This window comes from Nicotiana attenuata, chromosome 2 (assembly GCF_001879085.1).
Source record: "Nicotiana attenuata strain UT chromosome 2, NIATTr2, whole genome shotgun sequence".
NCBI classification, from domain to species: Eukaryota; Viridiplantae; Streptophyta; class Magnoliopsida; order Solanales; family Solanaceae; genus Nicotiana; species Nicotiana attenuata.
Window position 1 is genome coordinate 43,981,838 of NC_031990.1, and position 22,987 is coordinate 44,004,824.

Genomic DNA, 22,987 nt, shown 5'->3' on the forward strand with positions numbered 1-22,987 from the left:
ATCATTGTCAGAAGGAGGAATCATCCACCTTGTTCAATATTGGGATAAACATTCCTTTTATTTACTTCACTGCCATTTATTGTCATTTATTGCTTTTTATTTACTCCTCATTAATGGTCGAAAAACATTAAATGCTCCTTGCATTTGATCTTCTGATAGCGTTGCTCTACGTTATTCTCATTAATCGTTATAGATCATAGGTTATTATTATTAACTAAGATTAACCCCTCATCATAAATATTTAATCAGTTTAATCAAAATCTATATTTTTCGTGAAACAATAGTAATGGGTCCACGTGCAATGCGCGTGTCAAAAAACTAGTTCTTAGGATAAGGACATTCAGAAATGGCAAACGAAATTTCTCTAACTCAATCCTATTACATATTCCAAATCACCCATTAAGGCATTGTTTACCTCAAAAATACGAGTAATAATTAAGTTTGATTTGTGGCTTTAAACATATGTGATTTAGTTCAATACCAATTAATAATCAAGAAATATGAAATAGAAATGAAAAAAATAAGTGAATCAAACCAATGTTACTCAGTAGTAGTACCTCGAGCTTAGTGACCTCGAGATGGATTAAGAGCAATAAAGTAACAACAATAAATGTAAAGAACAATTCTGATGTAGGCAAAAAGTAGAGAGTATATTCTTTTTTCAATGATTAGATCATGTTACAAAATTATTGGGGTCCCCTTTATATAATAGGGGAACCCTAAATAAGGTATATTTCTATTTACAATGAGGAATATTCTTGATACATCTATCTAACTGCCTGGTACGGAATCGTACAAATTTATTCCGGGATTTGTGCCATGATCTTGGGGACATGGTAGGAATCTAGCTCATTCTGTTACAAATCCATAATGATACAATTTCGGGGTCGAGCATACGTAACTTCGGTATACCTTGCACTCCTATCTTGGGGCATTGCATTCCGTCCTCGCGCTCAAGTCTAATCTGTCGAGCTCAAACCCGATCTTACCTGAACTCGGGCTTTGGACAACCTCTCGAGCCTATAGATCGAAGGTATACAATCTCGACCGTATACAGATAGTCCCCGCATTTCTTAGAGTTAGATGATAAGAAACGATTTGAACCTCGATCCCCCGGAGTCCATAATGATGATGTTATCCCCGTGACGCAGGCGTTCGAAGTGACTGAAACGTCCCGTCGGTCCGCTTCCCCAAAACATTAAATACACGCCTGTACTGGTCGGCCACTAGTGCCGTCGAACCGTCGTCGCCCTTCTATAAATACAAGGCTACTCCTTTGAATAAAGAATTTACTCTTTCATCACGTTTACTCTAATTCTTTCTCTTCTTCATCTCTTTCTCTGATCATCTGATTCCACTGCCCCTTTAAGCGCCGGAAAACATCAAGTTCTCATAAAACATTATTCTCCGCTACCGTCTGTACTTCTTTAGCTTAAAATTATGGCTAAAACTTCCAAAACGGTTCCCAAAAAAGAAAAGGCATTGTCTTCTTCTACCTCCCGGCCGGCCAAATGGTGGTGCCGCCGACTCTTCAAGAAATCACTCCCGGCCCTTGTGTGATTTAAAAGGACTTCAATATCGAGAATCCCCCTGATATCCCAGGCCGATGTGAGCATGCATCTCGATATCTTAGTTTGATATTGGAGAAGTACCTCAAAGCTATGAAGAGGGACTGTGGCTGGGGAGACGAGGTCATGGTTCAGATCCCGGGCCCCGAGGAGAGCATCACTGCCCACGTGGAGCGATTTTTAAGTGTTTACACTTATCCCTTCACACTGGGTCCCCTCGACCCGGTAGTGATCGACTTCTGTAAAACATACGAGGTCACTCTCGGTCAGATCCATCCCTCCTTTTGGCGCATCGTGATCATGCTGCTCTACTTTTTCGGAAAGGCCGAGGGGTTGGAATTCACCCTCAACCATCTTATTTGGATGTATCGGCCCCAGCTGTTCCGAGGGCTCATCAAGCTGCAACGTCGAACAAAGAAAGCCTTCTTTGCTAGCAACGATAAAGACAAATATTGAGGCTGGATGAGCCGTTTCATCAGAGTAAGGACTTCGGATGTCATCCCCCGGGACAAAATGCCGTTCCCGGAGAGATGGAATTTTAATCATAAGTGGAGTCCTTCTTCCCAATATCTATATATACTCAGCTTCCGCATCTCATAATATTTTTATCTTTTCTACACCTGTTGCTTGGACATCTCACCCTGTCCCCGACCTCAAGGACTGGGTCCGAAAGTTGCCCTCGACCTCCTCGTATGATGAGCACAAATGGCGTGATTTATCGAGGGGCAAATGGGAGGCCAAGCATCATGGTAAATATTTTTTCTAGGTTTCGGATATTTTTTATTTATCGGTGGCATCAACTTATTCATATTTACTGTGCAGGCATCAGAGACGTCTCTGAAATGAGGCCGGCCCCGCCTGGAGAGAAGACTGCATCCTCGATCTCGAAATCGGGGAAGGACAGCAAAATAAAGAGGGCTTCAAAGCCCGAAGATTCACAGGACGAGGGAACTCCTACTCGAAAGCCGAGGCGGAAACTTGTACATGCGGATTTGGATTCCGCCACTCACTGCCTAGAAGATGAAGAGAAAGAGGGTGAAGAAACGACATTGGTACCCCGAACTAGGAAACCAGTCGAGGCGCCAAGCCTTCCGAACCTGAGACTTAATCTTATGGTGGAGAAGCTTCAGAAAAGGACTTGGGCAAAGCCCTTGAGTCCCTGGAGATTGAGATCATTCCCTCTCCTTCAATAAGTTCGCCTGAGGGGATAAATGCTAAGAAGGCTGCAATTAATTAGAGCGCCTCGAGTGAGAAGCTGGGGGCCGTGATAATGGGTCACTCTCCATCTCTATCAGCTTACTCCGAGGAGACCGTAAAGGACGCTCGGGCTTTGCGAACACCCGACCCAAGCAATGTCTTCGAGGAAGACCCTTTCTAGGGCTGCTTCACGGAGTCGACGATGCTGTTGACCTTAATGATGCTTCCGCCCTCTTCGAAGAGGCTCAACGTCTCCTCTCTTGGGTAAATTCTAGCTTTCATTGCTGTAACATTTTCTTTCCTTCATTTCCTTTGACTGACATATCTTCATTTCATGTATAGGCCATCATTAAGTTTAGAGCTGAGCTGAGCCAATGTGAGGCCGAGCTTAGGAGGGTTTCGGGTGAAGAGAAGGCCTTGAGGCTCCTCTGTGGCCAAAAGGAGGAAGAGCTTAAGGACATTCGGGCTGAATTGGCCAAAGCTCGAAAAAATGAGACCGGGCTAGATGAGCAGGTAATTGTGATTTTAACAGTGTATGGCCTTCTTGGCCTTACTTCGGAGGCTAATACTTCGATGTCTCAGCTGCAGCAGAAGTTGGAGATGATTGGGCAGCTTCGGGGTGAGGTTGATCAAGTTAGGGCTGACTGTCATAGATGGAAAAAGAACATGGATCAGCTCGCTGCCGATAAGGAAGCTGTTATAGCCCAACTGACCTCGGCTGAAACTCAACTCCGAGGCCTTAAATTGAAGGGTTTGGCCCAGGCCAAGAAAATTGAGGAGTTAGAGGCATAGCTTGCTAGAGCCCGGGCCGAAGCTGCACAGGCTAAGGCTCAAGTTGAGAAGACGAAGGCCACGGCTGACAAGACCATCGCTGTGTATTTAAGAGATGCCGAGGATGTTCAAGCGGAGGTGAGAGAGGCCTCCGACCGGGAAAAATGGAGTAATGATTTGGCCAAGTGCCAAGCCCAGAGGGAGACTCTCGAAGAAATCCACGCCCGAGGATTCGACCTTGCTGAAGAGATAGCTGAAGCAAAGGCATGGGAAATCGATGCCAGGTTTCTTGTCTCTTCTGATGACGAGGATGTTGTGAGTGGCTCCGGGGACGGGGAAGGTGAATAAGGTGCCTTCGAGGGGGTTCCCGAAGATAAAGCTGCCGAAGTGCAGTTCTTGAGGACGTCGCTTCCGGGGATGTATTCCCGAAATAGATTAGGTTCTCTTTTTCTTTTGTGTAAGGGCCCTTCATGGGCGTTGCAAATGTACTTTGTAAATTATCTTTTGTGAATATAAAAAACCCCTTTGCTTTATCTTCAGTTTGGGTTGAATTTCTTTCCGTCTTTATTTGTGGAAAATTTTGTTCTATAACTCTAATGATCAGTCCGAATACTGGACTCAGAACATAGTAAACCCTTAGATTTTTTATCGATAAACATAATACCTCCTCGAGCTAAGCTTAAATCGATTCGGTGCGAGCTCGGAATAATGGGACTCTTGAGTCCGAGGTCTCGAACTCTATATATTTTGGCCCTTAAGCTCTTTTAAATTGGCCCTTAGGCTCTTATATACCTGCCCTTAGGCTCTTTAGGTTGGCCCTTAGGCTCTTATATATCGGCCCTTAGGCTCTTATATATCGGCCCTTAGGCTCTTTAAGTTGGGCCGATTCGGCCTCCAAAGTGGCTATAATTTTTCCTTCTTTTCGGCTAAAAGACTTAATAAAAATTTTTGTATGCCTTAGCATGTGTTTTTTGCACCCGTTGGGTTTTTCGAGGGTTCGACGTATCGGAACTTATTAGTAACTTGTTTGTGTAATGATAATTGAATACCTCTTGAGGCTTTTTCGAAGGTTGATATTATCGAAGCCTTTAAATCATTCGAGGGCTGATTTTATCGAAGCCCTTTATTTTTTGCTTTTGCCGAGGGTAGCCTAGTTTAACCGGTTTTTTCAAAGTATTTGAAGGCCTTTAATTAATGGCAGAAGTCGGACGTTTCCTAGCCGCATTATTTTGACCGTAGCCTTTTTATATGACCGTAGACTTTAATATGACGGTAGCCTTCAAGTATGTCACTTGGACTTGTTTCCCGATAACCTTTCGAACTTGTTCGAAAAGTTAGTACCCGAGTATATTGGCCTTGGCCTTTGTTTCGAGGGGATGCCTTTTTGAGGTCTTATGAGTCCGAGTTTTTGATGACTCGGGCGTGCTGACTGTCGATGACAGTCCCCGAGTATTCAGGTGTGTATTTGCGTTTTGGCTCTTGAGCCGTTTCCCGTAGGATTATAAATGTAGAGCTTCATATAATAGTAGACTTCTTTTTGAAACACAAAGTGGTTTTGATATAAACAGAATGCTTCTTCAAATAATTGATACACGCATATATGTTTTGCCGTCGGGGCTCGGCTATTCTATATGGAGACCGTTCATCTGACCGTTTGGCCTATTACAAAGTTCTTCTATCGAGGCCCTCTTTGGCATGAAGTAAAGTATTTTCCTGAAAATATAACCTCCGAGGGTGATGGCCCCCTAGTATTTGAGGTTGATTGAAAAGAAGCCTTGGATACTGTTGAGTTCTCCTTAGGTAGCACATAGTTGTTGCCTCATTAAAAACCTTGCCGGTAAAACCCGTTTGGGACAAAATCCGATCTAAGGAAAAAAGAGTGCAACGCATGATTTAAAACCTAAGGCCTTCGTGTAAAAACGTACCTTCGATAGTTTTGATCGAACACCTGCAATGAGTTAGTTTTAAATTCAAGAAAGATACATTCATACCTTAGCAATAGTATCGTTTGAGTAACGATATGTTCCAATTGTTCGGCAGTTGTTCGCTTTCCATTGTGCTTAGTTTGTTTGATCCCTTACCAACAACTCCGAGGACTCGGTACGGTCCTTCCCAATTCGGGCCTAGTTTCCTTTCATTCGGGTCTCGAGTATTGAGGGTGACCTTTCGTAGAACTAAGTCCCCGATTCCAAAATGTCGAAGGTTGGTTCTTCTATTGTAGTATGTTTCGATCCTTTGCTTCTGCGCGGCCATCCAAACAAGCGCTGCTTCTCGCTTTTCATCTAATAATTCGAGGCTAGCATTCATGGCCTCGTGATTTGTCTCCTCCGATGCATGTTGAAACCTGACGCTGGGTTCTCCGACCTCAACGGGGATGAGGGCCTTAGAGCCATATACTAAAGAAAACGGGGTGGCGCCCGTGCTAGACTTCGATGTTGTCTGATATGCCCAAAGGACCTCGGGTAAAACTTCTCTCCATTTTCCTTTTGCATCGTCTAACCTTTTCTTCAAGTTTTGAATGATCGTTTTGTTTGTTGACTCGGCCTGTCCATTTTCGGTTGGGTGGTATGGTGTTGATAATATCCTCTTTATTTTATGTGCCTCGAGGAACTCTATCACCTTGCTGCCGATGAATTGTTTTCCATTATCACATACAATCTCAGCAGGTATCCCGAACCGGCATATGATGTGGTCCCAGATGAAGTCAATAACTTCTTTTTCTCTGACCTTCTCGAAGGCCTCTGCTTCCACCCACTTAGAAAAATAATCAGTCATAAACAAAATAAATTTAGTTTTACCTGGGGCCGTTGGTAGAGGGCTGACTATATCCATTCCCCATTTCATGAAATACCACGGATAGGACCGAGTGGAGTTGTTCTCCTAGTTGATGGATCATCGGTGCAAATCGTTGGCACTTATCACATTTTTTGACAAATTCCTTAGTATTTTTTTCCATGTTATCCCAGTAATACCCTGCTCTGATAATTTTGCGAACCAAAGACTCGGCGCCGGAATGATTTCCACAAGTACCTTCGTGGACCTCTCATAGAACATAATCGGTGTCTTCCGGCCCTAAACATACTGCCAATGGCCCATCGAACGTTCTTCGGTACAACGTTCCATCTTCATCTAATGTAAACCTAGCAGCCTTGGTTCGCATGGCTCTCGATTCTTTGTGGTCCGATGGGAGTTTACCATTCTTGAAATAATCGATGTACTTATTCCTCCAGTCCCAAGTCAAACTTGTTGAATTTATCTCGGCATGAACCTCTTAAACCACAGACCTCGATAACTAGACGACAGTCCCCGGGACAATATCATCTTCTTCAACTGAGGATCCCAAATTAGCACGTGCATCGGCCTCACTGTTTTGCTCTCGAGGCACATGGTCCAGGGTCCATTCCTTGAAGCGATGCAAAGTTACGTGTAGTTTGTCTAAGTATCGCTGCATCCTATCCTCACGAACTTCAAAACTTTTGTTTACTTGGTTTACCACCAATATTGAATCGCACTTGGATTCAATGACTTCTGCTCCCAATCTCTTACTAGTTCGAGACCTGCAATCATGGCCTCATACTCGGCCTCATTATTAGTCAACCTAAAAATTTTGATAGATTTTCCAATGGTACTACTCGTAGGTGGTTTTAAGACAATGCCAAGCCCGGACCCTTTCACATTTGAAGCACCATCCGTGAAAAGAGTCCATACCCCCGATGATGTACCCGAACTCAGCAGGAGTTCTTTTTCCACTTTGGGTACGAGGGTCGGCGTAAAATCGGCCACGAAGTCAGTTAGAATTTGAGACTTGATGGCCATTCGGGGTTGATATTCGATATCGTACCCGCTAAGTTCAACGGCCCATTTGGCCAGCCGGACCGATAGCTCGAGCTTATGCAAAACATTTCAAAGGGGGTATGTGGCTAATACACATATGGGATGACATTGAAAATATGGCTTTAGTTTCCTAGATGCGCTTATCAATGCAAGTGCTAATTTTTCTAAGTGAGGGTATGTGGTTTCAGTATCTCCTAGAGTTCGGCTTACATAATAAACAGAAAATTGTGTACCTTGCTCTTCTCGAACTAGTACCCCACTTACCGCTATCTCAGATGCTGCCAAATACAGGTAACGTTTTTCATCTACATATGGGGTGTGAAGCAAAGGCAGGCTCGACAAGTATCGCTTTAGTTCTTCTAAGGCTTGCTGGCGTTCCGGGGTCCATGCAAAATCCTTTTTCTTTTTGAGCAAGGAAAAGAACCTGTGACTTCGATCTGATGACCTCGAAATGAATCGACCCAAAGCAGCTATTCACCCTGTTAGCCTTTGCACGGCCTTCACACTATCCACGATCGTGATATCCTCGATGGCCTTGATCTTATCGGGGTTAATTTCGATGCCTCGATTTGATACCATGAAGCCGAGGAACCTACCCGAGCCGACTCCGAAGGCATATTTTTCCGGGTTAAGCTTCATGTTGTATTTCTTCAAAATTTTGAATTTTTCCTGCAAATGAGCTAAATGGTACTTTGTGCGCAGGGACAACCAACATATCATCAATGTAAACTTTCATTGTTTTACCTATTTGTTCTTCAAACATTTTGTTAACTAGGCGTTGGTATGTAGCTCCTGCATTTTTTAGCCCGAAGGGCATTACGTTGTAACAATAAGTTCCAAATTTAGTGATAAACGAAGTCTTTTCCTGGTCCTCCAGGTTCATCTAAATCTGATTGTACCCGGAGTAGGCGTCGAGAAAAGTTAGAATCTCGTGGCCGGCAGTGGCAGCGATCATACGATCGATGTTGGGCGGTGGGAAAGAGTCTTTTGGGCATGCTTTGTTCAAATCTTTGTAATCTACACACATTCTAAGTTTATTTCTCTTAGGAACTACAACTACGTTGGCTAACCATTCGGGGTACTTTACCTCCCGAATATACCCTATTTTAAGAAGTTTGGTTACCTCGTCCTTTATGAATGCGTGCTTCACCTCGATCTGGGGCCTCCTTTTTTGCTTTATCGGTTTGAACCTGGGGTCGAGGCTTAGCCGGTGTGTTGTTATTTCCGGTGGAATCCCTGTTATATCTAAATGGGACCAAGCAAATCAATCCATATTATCAATAAGAAATTGAATGAGTTTTTTCCTAAGTTCGGGGGTTAATCCCGTTCCCAGGTATACCTTTCTCTCGGGCATGTATTCGATCAGTATACCTGCTCTAGTTCCTCGATCGTTGACTTAGTTGCATCGGACTCCTCGGGAACGACGAAGGTTCGAGGAGTGAGAAAATCCTCTTCTTCGTCTTCGATTACCTGCTGCTCCAATTCCATCGAGGCTGGTGGCGGTGATTGCTATTTGGCCGCTTGCTTACCTTTAGCGTTCGACTTTTCTGAGGTCGACGGCTCTGGTATCGGTGTTACTTCATCGACTGCAAATATCTCCTTTGCGGCGTGTTGCTCTCCGTAGACAGTTTTTACTCCATCCTCTGTTGGGAACTTCATCATCTGATGAAGATTTGAAGGTACTGCCCTCATGTTGTGTATCCATGGTCTTCCGAGGAGTGCATTATACCTCATGTCACCTTCGATGACATGAAACTTTGTATCTTGTATGGTCTCGGCTACGTTTACTGGTAGGATAATCTCTCCCTTTTTTGTTTCGTTTGCCATGTTGAAGCCATTTAGGACCTGGGATGTAGGTACAATCTGATCTTGCAGGCTGAGCTGTTCTACGACCCTCGATCTGATTATGTTTGCTGAGCTACCTGGATCCACTAAAACACGTTTAACTTGAATTTTATTTAAAAGGATAGAAATTACCAGGGCATCGTTGTGTGGCTGAGGTACGCCTTCTGCTTCTTCGTCATAGAACAATAAGGCATCCTCGGGCACATAGCTCTGAGTCCGTTTTCCCTTGTGACTGACACCTTGGTACGTTTGAACACAGGTCTTTGTGGGATATCAACGCCGCCAACGATCATATGGATTACATGTTGTGGCTCTTCCTGCTCATTTTTTCTTGTATATCTCTCTCTCTCTCTCTGAAGTGGTTCTTAGCTCGATCACTGAGAAATTCTCAAATATGACCTTCGTTGAACAATCGAGCTACTTCCTCCCTTAGTTGCCTGTAATCTTCGGTTCTATGACCATGTGTGCCATGATACTTGCACATCAAGTTCGGATTCCTTTGAGAAGGATCGATTTGTATGGGCCTCGACCACTCGGTGTCTTTGATTCTCCCAATAGCTGACACAATCCCAGATGCATCTATTCTGAAGTTATACTCTGATAGTCGAGGTGCCTCTGCGGGGTTGGTATGTTTATCGAACCCGCTCTTACTCATGAGTCCCCGAGAACTTTGACCTCGATCGTTTCTCCGATCGTTCCGAGGAGCGTTACGGATCGGGCCGTTGTTCCTCCGATCGACATATGGCTGATACCGTTCTTTGTTGAATCATGATTCCCAGTATGTGTCCCTCGGGGGCTTGGCTTCCAACCTGCTAGGATGAACTGAACCCGAGGGGGCTCCCAACTGGTCGTCCTCAACCCTGATTTTTTATTGGTAACGATTGTGCACATCTGACCATGTCACAGCTGGATATTCAATCAAGTTCCGCTTTATTTGTCGAGATGCAATCGAACTCCGTTCGTTCAATCCCTGCATAAAGGCCTGTACTGCCCAGTCATTGGAGACCGACGGTAATTCAATTCTTTCCATCTGAAACCTAGACACGATCTCCCTTAACATCTCGTCGTTCCTTTGTTTTATCTTGAAGACGTCCGATTTCCTCGTAGCCACCTTTATGGCCCCGGCGTGTGCTTTCACGAAGGCGTCTGCTAACATAGAAAATGAATCAATAGAGTTAGGAGGTAAGTTATGGTACCAGATCATGGCTCCTTTCGACAATGTTTCTCCAAACTTTTTCAATAAAACTGATTCGATTTCATCGTCATTCAAGTCCTTTCCTTTGATCCCGCAAGCATATGAAGTAATATGCTCGTTGGGGTCGGTTGTCCTGTTATATTTGGCTATATCCGGCATGCGAATTTTTTTGGGAATGGGCATCGGAGGCGCTCTGGGGGAATGGATTTTGTATGAACTTTTTGGCATCTAAAACTTTCAAAACTGGAGGTTCCCCCGGTATTTGGTCTACACGAGAGTTATAAGTCCCCACATTTTTATTATTGTCCTCAATCTTCTTTTCCCCGGACTCGATCCTCTTAGTGAGCTCTTCGAGCATCCTCATGATGGTGGGTCCTGAGTCATTTTCGTTCGACCTCTCTAGTGCTGGTTCAGCACGCCGAGCGTTTTCATGTTCAGCTACACTTAGAGTCTTATTCTGACTTTGAAGTTGGGCGATGGCGATTTGCTGAGCTTGTAGCATCTCGAATATCATCTGGAGGCTAATTCCGCCATCTCCCATTCCTTGCGCTCCTTGGCCACTAGATCGAGCTTCCTTGCATACATTCCCCCCGGGGTCTGTGCCTAAGTCCGCGTTTAGAGCAATGTGTGAACTAACATCAACCGATTCCATATTTGGCACTTCCCCTGGGTTTATCGGTGGTACACCGCCCCTACATTATTGTTTTCTCCAAGACCATCGTTGTCATGAATAGGTGCATTTTGTGAGCTAGACATGTTTCATCCTGAGAATCAAAAAAACTTGACAAGAATAAGTGTAAAAACAACGTGTGTAATGAGAATCAGTAAGGAAATAATCACTATTATCTTTAGCCCAACGGTGGTCGCCAAACTGTTTATCTCGAAAATACGAGTAACAATTAATTTGATTTGTGATTTTAAAGATATGTGATTTAGTTCAATACCAATTAATAATCAAGAAATATAAAGTAGAAATGAAAGAAACAAGTGAATCAAACCAATGTTACTTAGCAGTAGTGACTTCGAGCTTAGTAACCTCGAGATGGATTAAGAGCAATAAAGTAAGAACAATAAATGTAAAGGACAATTCTGATGAACAGTAGGCAAAAAGTAGAGAGTATATTCTTTTCTCAATGATTAGATCATGCTACAAAATGATTGGGGTCCCCTTTATATAACAGGGGAACCCTAAATAAGGTATATTTCTATTTACAGTAAGGAGTATTCTTGATACAGCTGTCTAACCGCCTGGTACGGAATCGTACAATTCTATTCCGGAATTTGTGCCATGATCTTGGGGACGTGGCAGGAACCTAGCTCATTCTGTTACAAATCCATAACGGTATAATTTCGGGGTCGAGCATACTTAACTTCGGTATACCTTGCACTCCTTTCTTGGGGCACCGCCCTCGGGCTCGGGTCTAATCTGTCGAGCTCGAACCCGATCTTACCTGAACTCGGGCTTTGGACAACCTCTCGAGCCTATAGATCGAAGGCATACGATCTCGACCGTATACATGCATAAACTCTTGCAATTCTACATATGTGTGTGTCTATAAAAAGGGGGAGAAAGAGATACATTCCAAGAGCATAATGCTAGTTTCTTTTAGGTCATTCAGCGCAAAATAGAATCAGATTCTTTTGTAAGCAGATGTTTAGGAATTAGAATAGACCAACGACGTCCACTATTCAAAGCATAGGTCCCTTGTTGCTAGACTATTTTTTAGCAAGGGTAGCTGTACTTTACAAAGCACAAAATAACACTTGCCTCTTTTAGCGCAAACTATAAAAATTACGAACACTCCCTCTATCCTTTTCAATTTGTCGTTTAAGTTTTATGTCCCCTATCTAGAAAATCATTTAACAACATCAATTACTAAAGTTGTATTGATAGACCAAGTTAAAAAATTGACAGTTCTGATCCGAAGGAGAAGTCTCCCTCCCTCCACCACACCACCCTTACATTAGGAAATTATCTCTCATTTCATTCACAGTAGATTTGTACCTTCCATTACTTAAAAGATGATGAGTGCAAAAGTATATATATGTCCAATTCCCTATGTTATGTGTGCATATAGTGTGAAGGGGAATCTTGGCCTAATTGGCCTAATTAGTAAAGTTTTTATCATGTGACTAGGAGGTTACGAGTTCGAGCCGCGGATACTGTTTCTTATAAAAATGTAGGGTAAGTCTGTGTACAATAGTCCCGTGCATAGCAGGAGCTTAGTGCACCGGGCTGCCCTTTATAGTGGAAGAACCCCTCCCCCAAACAAATTCAGTGGAATCCGATGGCATACACAAATATAAAAAGCAAAAGTGACCGCCCAAACCCCCTCAAGTCTCATTTTTCTAGGCCTGGGGAGGAGTGTTTATTCTCTTTTATGAAGGCTGGTCTCTCAAGTGTTGCCTCTCATATTATATGTACACCTAATTAAGAGATCTTACAAGAAAAGGAAGTGCACAAATGAACACATATTGGTCCTTCAGAAAAAAGTCCATGGAAAGAAACCATTCTTTTCAGCACCATCCCAAGGCATTCCATGTATTGGGACCTCGCCATATTTCTTCTCCCGGTTGGAGAGAACTCATCAGCTCCAGTTGGTTAGTTCCCATTTTTCCTTGACTTCTTCGTTCCGCTCTGAATTCCTTGTACTACTTATAATGATGTCTTTATTAAATTAATGTGCAGGAAGGATGAAAGCTACAAAAGAATAGTGATGGCCTGCTTTGTACAAGCAGTATACTTGCTCGAACTTGACAGGCAAGAAAATAGGAGCACAGAAACTGCTCTTGCACCACAGTGGTTGACACCTTTTAAGTACAAACTAGTTGAAGTCCTTGTTGATGAAAGAGATGGCTCCATATTTGCTGCAGTTTTGGAGTGGGATCAAATAGCAGCGTTGGCTGATTTTATACCCATAAGACCAACTGGTGCACCAAAGGTTGTATTAGCCATCAGAGGAACACTTTTGAGAAACCCCACAATAAGGAGAGATATTGAGGATGATCTACGTTACATAGCATGGGAAAGTCTTAAAGGATCCTTCAGTTTTGATAGGGTTTTAACGGGTATAAAATCAATCATCAACGTTCAAGGAAGCAAGAATGTGTCCATCACAGGGCACTCGTTCGGAGCTGGCTTTGCTCTCGAGGTATATAAGGCGTTAGCTGTAGATGGAACTTATATAGAGGCACATCTTTTCAATCCACCATCTGTTTCATTAACCATGAGTTTGAGAATCTTGGGTGGGAAAGCTGGATTTGTATGGAAAAAGTTCAAATTAATGCTTCCTTCTAACTCACAGAATCTAGGCAAGAGTGCTGATGAGGCTGCAGCTGAAGCTACAGAATCAAGAATCAGTTCAGAACTTAAACAAATGCTGCCAATGCCTCATTTCTATGTTAATACAAGTGACTACATCTGCTACTACTATAATTAGCCGGATGGAGGACAGAACAATATGTTCAATGGTAATAAAGATAAAGAAGCAAAACCTGGAAACAGGCAAACTGGAGTAAAGCTTTTTGTGGTGTCAAAGGGAAAGCAGAAGTTTCTTGAGGCACATAGGCTGCAGCAATGGTGGTCTGATGACTTGGAACTCCAAATTGCTCTGAATAATAGCATGTTGATAAGTAGACAGCTCAACTCCTTGTACACCATTAATTCAAGCTCCTAAACTTAAACTCAAGGCTAGAGTCTTTAATTGGAATTCTCAGCCCTTGACAGTTTTTCTTCAAATTATCTTCCAAAAGTGGATACAGGACAACAAATGTATTTCTACCATTAGGTTCATATTGATATGGCTTGTGTACTTGCATTTGGACTGGTAAAGACTGAAATGTTAAATTACAACACTGTAAGGCTTGAGATTCTGCATTGACTTATGAATGAATTGATTAACCACCTAAACATTTTGACTTGCTAAACCATATATGAAAACTTTAGAAAATTTAACAGCATAGCAATTTCTTCCTGTTTATCATCACCCAAAAAACACCAGGTGTCTTTTTATGATAAGTACATGATGGGGCCAAGCATATTTGCACCAAATGACATTAAAAATAGATGTTTTGCGCATTAAACTACTAAGCAAGTATTTGTAAAAAGAAATAATGTAGAAATGCAGTGTCAAGTCAAAACCAGGTTAAAACATGCACAGATGACAGAACGATCAATCTGATTCAGCAATCTGCTTGGCCTGTCAAGATAAGAGCACTACTCGTTGCAGTTATTTTAACATAATGTGGGAGTTTCTGTATTAAAGTTTAGGTAAATTCATCTTTCACTTCAGCAGAACAAGCTAGCAGACCTCAGCTACTTCAGGCTTTCTCTACCATTGGATATTTTTCTCGGAAATAATTATTAGTTATTCCAGAACCTAAAGAAAATAGAGAATTTAAAAAAGTAAATTCACTCTGAACTTCAATTGATCCTCATTTCCTCTTAAACGTGTTCGGAGAGATGTACTAGTATAAGATTTCCCTCTGTCTTCTTGATCATATTGCCCTTATTCTCAATCTAATTGACGTACGATAAACTCAACTAATCAAAGCCTAGATAAAAGCACCAATAATTACTCAATATGCAACAATACTTAAATCCTTGCATCTCGAAACGAACCCATTTAAGACTCAGTATCGCAACACTCTGCCTAATCAGATAAATCAAAATTTCAACACAAACGTATATTCACAGAACTTGGAATGCCCAAACACGTTTAAGACAAATTTTAGAAAGGAAAACCATATTCAAATAATAATGGAGTATTTATTTAAAGAAGCTTTGTGTTGTTCTTAAAATTACTTTTAGTAAGGAAAAATAGATATCCAAACTAATAAGTCGTACATAATTTTAAAAAATTTCAGAGTTGGTGCCCAATATGGACGACTTGCCGTGTCCTTAATTCTGGACACAAAAGACAATTTGGTCGTACAAAATGCAGAGTACTCTATTTTTCCTCAAATCGAGACAAAGATTGCAGATATTACATTAATTTAGGTACTCTGGACCATTACATTCTTAAACAAAAATTAACTGGAATATCCCAATATAATCCAAACAAGTTTTCTTGATTTTTTTTAAACCCTCAAAACCCTACTAGGCTGTTGGCCGTACGTCCATTTCACAAAAGCATTCATCGTTTTCAACCTCCGGCCACTTCCCAGCTAAGATGCCGCCAGCTAAAGGCAAAGGAAATGGGAAGAAGAAAGGGAAAGGGAAAGGGAATTCTAAGAAAACAAAGAGCAGAGCTTCAGACCCAACATGCAACTGCATTTTCCCAAGAGAAATCATCTCTAATATCCTTTCTCGTCTCCCTGTGAAGTCCCTTTTACGGTTCAGGTGCGTATGCAAGCCATGGCGGAACCTCATTTCTAAACCAAACTTCATCGCCGCCCATTTCAGCCACTCCTCTGCTTTACAGCGCAGCGGTTCATCCATTCTTCTACACACCCGCCATTACGAGACCTCTGATCATGTAGTCTCATTATACAACCCGCTTGAAGAATCAGTTGTGGAACTGGAAAGCCCGCATCCTTGCTTCTTTCCTCATACGGTCGTTTTGGGTCCTATCAATGGCATTGTCTGCCTTTTTCAGAAAGCTTTGGGTGATGTTATTACCCTTTGGAACCCTGCTATGAGGCAGTCCAAGATGGTGCCCCTTTCGGGGAAAAAGCCCGATAAGAGAATGTACTGTTGGGTATCCATTGGATTGGCCTTTGATCCCGAAGAGAATGATATTTTGATATTGAGAATCTTTTGTGTCGCGCCGTCATCTACAGTCCCGAACCATGTGGAAATGTATTCAACCAAGAGTTTCGGATGGAAGAAACTGAAATGTGACCTGGTTTGTAATATTATTTCCTATACTTGCCTCGCGATCGTTAAAGGGGTTCCTTATTGGTTGGCTCTTATAACTGATGAATTTGGGGTGCGTACAGTGTTGGTGCGCTTTGATGTGGGTAAAAAAGTATTAGAGAAGTTACCTATGCCAGGAACCGGAGAGGTGGTTCATCAATGTTTTGTGGCCATAGATGATTCTATTGGTTTGTTAACTCGGGAGGAAAGAGACGAATGTTATATTAGTGTTTGGGTAATGGATGAAGAAGATGGTTGGAGTAAGAAATGCAAGGTTGGACCGATATTCGGGTTTGACAGAATTGTGGGCTGTTTGAGGAATGGTGACATTGTTGTTGAGAATGAAAATGGACTGCTGTTCTTTGATCCAGTGACTAGTTCAGTTAAAGCAAAAGTGAGTGTTGATAATGCTAAGAAGGGTTCATATGAGATTTCCAACTATTCGGAGAGCCTACTTCTGATCGGAGGGATGCTACCAGTTAAGAAGCAAGCTAAAGATAAATTGGCACGCCAAAACCTCATAAGGTTCGGTGATTGCGTTATAACTGCTATATCTTGCTTTGTGTTGATTGTCAACTCCCACTTTTAGATGTTGTCATTGTGACGTTTTCTTATCTTATGTGCACATGTATGTGTTATAGAGGCACTTGGTGAACTAAGCACATTAACTCTGATGTATTAATTGAACTTACTCTATTGATTACTTTACTTAATTCTGTACTTCTATGCAATTGGTTGAGATGCTTATGCTTTGCTGCTGTTTCTAGCTTCTTTCCATAGAATTAGTCTATCATATGTACATGTGGGTTGTAACAAACTGCTCTGTTGACTAATTGAGATACACACAAGCTTGACCGGATATCACCTTTATTAAGAAAACATTGGTCCAAAGAGTTCTATTGATCTTGTGGAAGATTCTTGATTTTAAAAATAAAAGGATAAACTTATATTGAGAATTGTATTCCCTGGTATTAAGTTGAACCTGGAAGCCAACAGTAGGTCTTTTTGTCTCAGAAAATTAGTGATACCATATTGATTTCCAACAACTGTAGAGCTATGGTACCTTTTAAATTTTTAGCGAGGGAAACTTATAAAATCTCTGATCTTTGATACCTGAACTGTGTTTGCTTAGTCTTCTTGTTTTTGGAAGTGTTCACCAATTTTTGTTCCTTGACAGAGTGAGTAGTAACACGAGACAATTATTTTTCCAGTTATTTAATAGCAAGTAATTTGCAGTTATTCATTCGAAGGCATCAAGACTATCTGGAATAGCTACTCTCCTTGAATGCCCCCTTTTTCCCTCCCTCTTTACTGATGAAAGTATTAGAAGTTTCATTGTAACTATACAACTCTTGGTTTTCTCCTTGGTTAATTTTTCTAGCAATATTTGATCAATGAATTGACATGCCATGATTTTAGCATCTGTAGACGTATATAGTATACTGTACAGTGTGGAGCATACTTGAAGTGAATAAGTGATGCCAGGAACTGTAAGAAAGGTGCTTTTACGATGAAAATGATTAGAAGGAAGAGAAGGAGAGCATTGAAGTAGCTCCTTTAGTACGATGTGGACAATATGGAAAGAGAGATAGAGATGTTTGATGGAGTACAAAATTAGTTTGTACAGATTAGTGGAACATTTTTGTTCTTTCGATATTCTTGGAGTACTTTTAATATTCTGGTTAGCGTTGATGACTGGATGCTATTCGTAAAGAAACATGCTTTCTTGTAGGATTTTTGGTAAATATTTTTGTTCTTCAGATATTCTTGGAGTGCTTCTAATGTTCCAGTTAGTGTTGATGCTATCAGTAAAGAAACATGCTTTCTTGTAGGATTTCTACCTTTTGCATACATCTTCTATGTGGGAAATAAATCAAGATAATGTAACTCATAAAAAGATATTATGAGAAACTTACAAACATTTTTTTATGCAGGGATTGTCTTAACTTTGTAGAGACAAGCCTCTCGTGAACTCGGCTATCTAGTTTGCACGAAAGACGCCCTGTTTACCCCCTTTTTGCGAACCTCGGAGATAGATGATATACTCTTTGACATCTTTTCAGTTGGTAGGTAGGTGTATGTAGTTTCTGCCCTGGCTGTTTTACAACCATCTGATGTTTATACTGGAAGGTTCTAATTCTGATTATCTTACTTATCAGATTGTTCAACCAATGTCTGTTGTTCATTGCACTCATCAATTGGTACTTGATTAATCTATGGTGTATTCATGTTTGTGGTGTAATACTTTTGGAGTTTTCTTTCCCTTCATAACATCTCTCTTTGTGTTCCCTTTTGAGTTTTTCACTCAATTTCTGTCATTCCCTTAGGCAGTTCTTTTTGGTTAGAAGTTTTAGTGGCTCTCAATAATAGCATGCTGATAAGTAGGCAGCTCAACTCCTTGTTCACCATTAATTCAAGCTCCTAAACAAACTCAAGGCTAGAGGTTTTAAAAGGAATTCTCAGCCTTGGACAGTATTATTCTTCAAATTATCTTTCTAAAGTGGACAGAAAACAACAAATGTATTTCTATCATTAGGTTCAAGTGATATTGGCATGTGTACTGACATCTGGACTGGTAAAGACTGAAATGTTAAAACACAAGATTGTGAGGCTTGAGATTCTGGATTGACTTATGAATGAATTGATTAACCTCCTACACATCTTGACTTGCTAAACTAAATCTGAAATCTTGCATATAAACTTCAGAGAAACATTAAATAAATAAGAACTACAAAAGGATATATGACCTGCATCTTTGTGCAAAAGGTTCAATGTGCATTTCTACTGAACAGATTATGTTAATGAAATACATACTACAAACTCTTGAGTTTACCTAGAAGTTGGCACCAATCCCATACCAGATTTCTTTGAAATACCCTTGCTAACTGCACCTACAAGTAGGATGCATCACAATTCAAGCTCAAATATTTGGGGTTAAAAGAGTTAATACCCTGAAACCCGCCTAAACTATTCAACTTTTGTCAGGTACCTACCTAAACTATCTCATGTTCCCGAAAATCCTCTGAACTATATCCCCCTTCGTAATAAAACCCCCTTGTCGCTTATGTGGCATTATGTGTGTAATAAATCGCCCAAGAGCGCGTGAATGCTAAAAAACACCCATTAAAATGACGTGTCTAACAGCTAATTAGCCCTTCTTTTTTTAAAATTTAAATATAATTTTTATTTTTTCCTCTTTTTCTTTATATTTCACCTTCCTTCCTCATTTTTTTACCTTTCTTCTCCATTTCTTCATTTGAATCCATTTGAAATTCTCTCTCTTATTATTTTTGATTTTATTTCTTATCTTTCTCGTTTTATCCATCCTCCATTTTTTACCTAAATTTGTTTGAAAGAAGGAACACCCTTTCAAGTATTTGAAGAGCATGAGGTTTAATGCCTTTCAAGAAACTAGGGAAAAAAAAATAGGTATCTCCTTTCAACAATTTTCATAATTTAGGTCTATCAAAACCCTAATATTCTATACCGATTTAGGAGTTGAAACCCTATTTTTTATCTTGATTTTTGAATGGAAGCAAGAATAGACAATGCAATCGAGGTTAGAACCAAGATTAATGGAGAAAATCGTGTAGCCATTCTCGGATGAGAGCAAAGAAAAAATGAGTGTTTTACAATTGAGCCACTAGTTTTAACTCTAGACCCCTTTTTTATTTTTACCATATAATTTTGGGAAACTTACAAAAATGTCCCAAATAAATCTCAACTTACCAACCTATAGCCATTAGTCATAGACTTACCAAAACTAGCCAACAAAAATTGAAACACCAAATAATAAGGTTCTTTCTTTCAAAGAATCACATGCAAAAATCACCTTCCATATTTTTAAGCGTGATTAGCAACATTAGATACAAGACGGAAAGGAAATTTCATGGACGGGGTAGCAAATAAGGTGATGAAATACAAAAATATATACAATATTCCAAAAATCTAAGCAAAAAAGGAACTTTTTCAATGGGTATAGTTGAAATTCATTGAAAATATATAGATAAGTCAATATACAAAATTTGAGGAAGATTGAAGGTGATTTGGACTGGTTTTGTATCAAAATTCGTAATTAAATCGAGTTCAAAAAAGTCTTCTGCGACACATGTATCAAACATGTATCACGCATGTATCTCACACACAGGTATACATGGATATACATGTGATACACAATTGATACAAATATGATACATATGTGATACACAAATGATACACAATGTGATACACATCTCATTTTTTTTCATGTTCAGCTTTTACTTCGAATTTTCAATTCAAACCACCTCAAAACTTCACCAAATCATCCCAAAATTGAGATTCAAGCTCCTTAAGTTGTGCCCAATCTATTCTAATAACACCCACTCAAAACAAAGCAAAAATTTGATATTTTTTTGCTTCAAATAGCTAATTGGCTAATTTGGCTAATATTAGTAATATTTTATCAATTGGCCAATTTTTGTAATGAGCTACTTATGAATGGACATAGCTGGTAATTTCCCTATAATTTTTTGCAATGATATAATAAAGAGTATTAAAATCATAACTAAGTCTGTTTTTTAGATTAAGATAAACAAATATTCACATAGATTGCCATCTGGCAGAATTTAAAAATAATTTGGAGAGTGTATTCAAACACTAGTAAGAATGCGACGAGGAATTTTTGTTATGAAGTGGGATATAGTTCAGGGGGTTTTTGGGGACAAGTAATAGTTTAGGTACGTAACTGACAAAGATCGTATAGTTTAAGCGGGTTTTAGGGTATTAACTCGGGTTAAAATGGTATATTCCAATCCCCGGTCACAAATTACTGTCCTAATTGGTCTAATCCCTCATTATTCAGTCTAATCACATACTTAAATTTCTCTTTTCCAAGCTCAATTCGAGATTATACGGGCAATTCTAAATGGAAGCCGCCCAATGAAAATAAATGAAGCATAAGTTTGACAAAGTAATTAAAAATCCAAGCACAAGTAAGCAAAGAAAAATACAATTACATTAACTAAATAAGCTAAAGAGGTTCATCACAATCCTTGTTGTGGCCCAAGCTTTGGAGTGTGATAGGCACTGCAAGAGCTTAATTAGCCTCTCTAAGCTAACCCATTTAACACTCAATATCACTATCACTCTGCCCAATCATGCAAACTAAAATTCCAGTATAAACTCTAATTTCATATAAACGTACATTTCCACAAAACTTTGCATGACCAAACACTTATGAGAAGACTTTTGGAAAGGAAAACCTTATTCAAAGGGTACTTATCTATACTATAGTAAAAGCACGAAGGCCCTTAGCAAAATGTCGTTTGCCTTTTTTACCCTTTAAAAATAAGTTTTGTACTAGACAAAATAGTCATTTAAATCATTTTCCTAATATTTAGGACTTGAAAATTAATTATTATATTTTGTGTATTAAATCCTTCCTTATTTAAACTAGGTAGAAAGTCCTAATATTTAGAACTTTAAAATCAATTAAACTTTTACCTTATATCATTCACTTCCAAAAAAAAAAACCAACTTAACATACGTTCACCACGTTTTCTCCCCTATCCCTTCATTAACAACAGATACATTTCTACAATGAATTAATATTTACCTAGAATAGAAGATGGAACTTAAACTAACGGCTTTTTGTGTGTCAAGTACTACAAGTAATGATTTATTGAATAATCAATTAATTATTTTTTTAATATTTAATAGTTTAAATGAATTAAAATTTTACGCATTAAAATCTTTCTTATTTGACTTATGCAGAAAGTCCTACCATATAGAACTTTAAAACTGTTAAGAGTTTACTTTATACAAATCTACGTTTATGAGTTTAAAATTAATTAAAATTTTAATTATTAAATTATTTCTTATTTAAATCATGTAAAAAGTCCAAAAACTTTAAAAATATTAAGAGTTTATTGTATGTAAACCTTTAAATTAACTAAAAATCTTAAGAATTTAAAATCAACCATTATACGTTGATTTAATTATCCAACGAAAATACATCCAAGTACCATATTCTATTTATCAATGCCATATAACCATATTTTATATACCAACGCCATGTCTTTTAAGAAAAGATAATTTTTTCGGTTGTCTTTTAATTTTGATACAAAGTTGGAAAGGTTCTGAGTCTGTATGAACTAATATTATGTACCTTGGTTAAAAAAAAAAATTTATCACCATGTAAAAAAATAGACATATAGATTTGCCACTATCTTTCTTTCCGAAAAATGCAGCCCCTACCATTAGTCGTCTATGGAGATCTGGGATTCGGTATTGAATCAATCCCAACATTTCGTTCGGTCACTTCAGCATCAAGGGGAAAAAGGACTCAACCCGAGAAAAGAAAAATCATAACATGTTTTAAAACTTTTAGTCTCTTTGTTATATAAAAAAAATAACTTTAATTTATTTCCCACCTAAAATATTTATTTTAGAATCTTGACAAATTAAATTAGATTCTATTTATTATTCTTCATAAAAATGAAAAACTGATTATACTTTCTTATAATCTATAGTCATAATAAATATTGTTTACTAAACCTTCCTCTAAATTAAAAAAAATCAATCTTTAAATATATAATTCTCTACCATATACCACATTTCTTTTATGTTGAACAAGTTTTTAAATTTTTAATCTCTTTTATTATAAAATTAGCTTACCTTCATTTTTCTACATAAAATATTTGTGTCAGAATCTTGATGATACATTGATTGTGAAAAAGTTAC

At 39.5% G+C, this 22,987-nt stretch overlaps 2 protein-coding genes across 2 annotated transcripts; both read left to right on the plus strand.

Annotated features, from left to right (window-relative positions):
• LOC109222955 (GDSL esterase/lipase At4g10955-like) lies at window positions 12,851-14,234 on the plus strand. Its single transcript, XM_019387235.1, has 2 exons — window positions 12,851-13,011; window positions 13,100-14,234. The coding sequence occupies exons 1-2, from the start codon at window positions 12,875-12,877 to the stop codon at window positions 13,848-13,850; spliced, it is 888 nt and encodes a 295-aa protein (XP_019242780.1). The 5' UTR covers window positions 12,851-12,874; the 3' UTR covers window positions 13,851-14,234.
• Window positions 15,510-18,524, plus strand: LOC109222956 (putative F-box protein At3g10240). Its single transcript, XM_019387236.1, has 2 exons — window positions 15,510-16,792; window positions 18,202-18,524. The coding sequence occupies exons 1-2, from the start codon at window positions 15,582-15,584 to the stop codon at window positions 18,236-18,238; spliced, it is 1,248 nt and encodes a 415-aa protein (XP_019242781.1). The 5' UTR covers window positions 15,510-15,581; the 3' UTR covers window positions 18,239-18,524.